The following is a 2,347-nucleotide window of genomic DNA, read 5'->3' as shown; positions in this document are numbered from 1 at the left end:
TGGGGAGGTCTGGAGTAGGATTGGGGATTTGGGGTGGGTATGGAGGGAATTTAGGGAGGTTTGGGGTGGTTATGGGGGGGCTGGGGTGGGGACACAATGGGGATACTATGGAGATCCTATAGGGACACTATGGGGACATTATGGGGACACAGTGGGGACCCTATGGGGGACATCGTGGGGACCATATAGGCAAACTATGGGGATGCTATGGGGACACAACGGGGACCCTATGGGGACCCTATGGAGGACATTATGGGGACCCTATAGACACACAGTGGGGACCCTACGGGGACATTATGGGGCCATTATAGGGTCGCAGTGCCCTGACCTCATTTCCCCCTCCCCCCAGCTCCCCAATTTCCTGCAGAAGATCCCCGATTACGGGCTGTATTCCCACGACGTGGAGTTCATCAACCACCACCTCCGGCTGCACACGCGGTGAGCGCCCCACAGATCTGTAGGGCCGCCCTATAGGTCTGTGGGGTGAACCTATAGGGTTGGAAATGACCCGCAGGGATGTGGGGTGAACCTATAGGGCTGTGGGGCTGCCCTATAGGGAGTAGGGCTGCCACATAGGGGTGTGGAGCTGACCTGGAACCAACCTATAGGAATGTGGGTGGACTTATAGGGGAGTATGGGGTGACATGGGCTGTTCCTATAGAGGCTGTGTGGGCTGCCATGGGGTGACCCTGTCCCTATAGGATCCATGTGCAGTACCACGCATTGCCATTAGGCGGCGCAGTGTCTCATTGTGGCTGTATGCAGTACCAAATACTTCCACTAGATGGCGCTGTGTCCTTAGCGGGTCCAAGTGCTCTATGGGGTGCTGTGTATCTCTATAGGGGCCCTGTGCAGTACCAAGTATTGCCACTAGTTGGCGCTGTGTCCCATAGGGATCACCTGCAGTACCAAGGGTTGCAATTAGGTGGCGCTGTCCCTATAGGGTCCACGTGTTCTATGGATACTGTGCTGTCCCTATAGGGTCCAGGTGCTCTATGGGGCGCTGTGCCGTCCTTATAGGGTCTCTGGGGTGCTGTGTGCCTCTATAGGGGCAGTGCAGTACCACATATTGCCACTAGTTGGCGCTGTGTTTCATAGGGATCTCCTGCAGTACCTCGGGATGCCATTAGGTAACGCTGTGTCTCATAATGGTCACCTGCAGTACCAAGTACTGCCATTAGGTGGCGCTGTCTTTATAAGGTCCAGGAGCCCTATGGAGTGTTGTGTGTCCCTATAGGGTCCGTGTGCAGTACCAATTATTGCCACTAGTTGGCGCTATGTCTCATACTGATCACCTGCAGTGCCACGCGGTGCCATTAGGTGGCGCTTTGTCCCTTATGTGATGCATGCAGTACCAAGTACTGCCAGTAGGTGCTGCTGTCCCTATAGGGTCCAGGTGCTCTATGAGGTGCTATGTGTCCCTATAGGATCTCTGGGGTGCTGTGTGTCCCTATAGGGGCCGTGTGCAGAACCATGTATTGCCACTAGAAGGCGCTGTGTCTCATAGTATTCAGCTGCAGTCCCAAGTACTGCCAGTAGGTGGCGCTGTCCCTATAGAGTCCAGGTGCTCCATGGTTGTGTATCCCTATAGGGGCCGCGTGCAGTACCATGTATTGCCACTAGAAGGCGCTGTTTCTCATAGTGCTCAGCTGCAGTCTCAAGTACTGCCAGTAGGTGGCGCTGTCCCTATAGGGTCCAGGTGCCCTATGGGGTGCTGTGCGTCCCTCTAGGGTCCAGGTGCCCTATGGGGTGCTGTGTGTCCCTCTAGGGGCCGCGTGCTTTACCAGCTGGCCGTGTCTCTGTGCCGGGCCGCAGTTTGGGGTTACTTTGCCGGGGTCCGTTTGGAGGTGCTGGCGCTGACGAGGCACCCGGAGCTGGGCTGCATCCGCGCCCGCTGGCGCCTGGTTGGGGTTCCCTTCCACCTCTGCCTGCTCCGCTTCTACCGCCGCGACAAACGGGACCTGCTCAGGTCAGCTCACACCTTGTCACCTTTGTCACCTCCCTGCCACCTCTGCGTCCCCATCGGCACCGCTGAGCCCGTTGGCACCGTGTTGCCATTGTCCCTCTTGTCCCCGCTGTCCCCATTTGTCTCCATTGTCACCTCTGTGTCCCCATTTGTCACCCCTGTGGTACCTCTGTGTCCCCATCGTCCCCACTTGTCACCATTGTCACCACTGTCCCCATTTGTCCCCACTGTCACCTGTGTGTCCCCATTGTCTCCACTCTCCCCATTGTCCCCATTTGTCACCATTGTCCCCATTGTCATCTCCGTGTCCCCACTGTCCCCATTTGTCACCACCATCCCCCATATCCCAATGTCCCCATTGCCCCCCATGTCCCCATTGCC

General features: G+C 57.0%; 1 protein-coding gene across 1 annotated transcript; it reads left to right on the top strand.

The window, feature by feature from the left end:
* Nucleotides 1-181: 181 nt before the first annotated feature.
* On the top strand, nucleotides 182-2,335 carry CUNH6orf136 (chromosome unknown C6orf136 homolog; the record flags this gene model as incomplete). The annotated part of the gene is made up of 2 exons (XM_010727090.2): nucleotides 182-438; nucleotides 1,769-2,335. Coding segments are annotated over exons 1-2 (809 nt in total), but the record flags the coding sequence as incomplete, so codon positions are not given.
* Between the last annotated feature and the right edge of the window lie 12 nt (nucleotides 2,336-2,347).

This window comes from Meleagris gallopavo, unplaced genomic scaffold (assembly GCF_000146605.3).
Source record: "Meleagris gallopavo isolate NT-WF06-2002-E0010 breed Aviagen turkey brand Nicholas breeding stock unplaced genomic scaffold, Turkey_5.1 ChrUn_random_7180001869813, whole genome shotgun sequence".
NCBI classification, from domain to species: Eukaryota; Metazoa; Chordata; class Aves; order Galliformes; family Phasianidae; genus Meleagris; species Meleagris gallopavo.
Note: the sequence above shows the minus strand (reverse complement) of the source record. Positions and strands in the feature narration are given on the sequence as shown.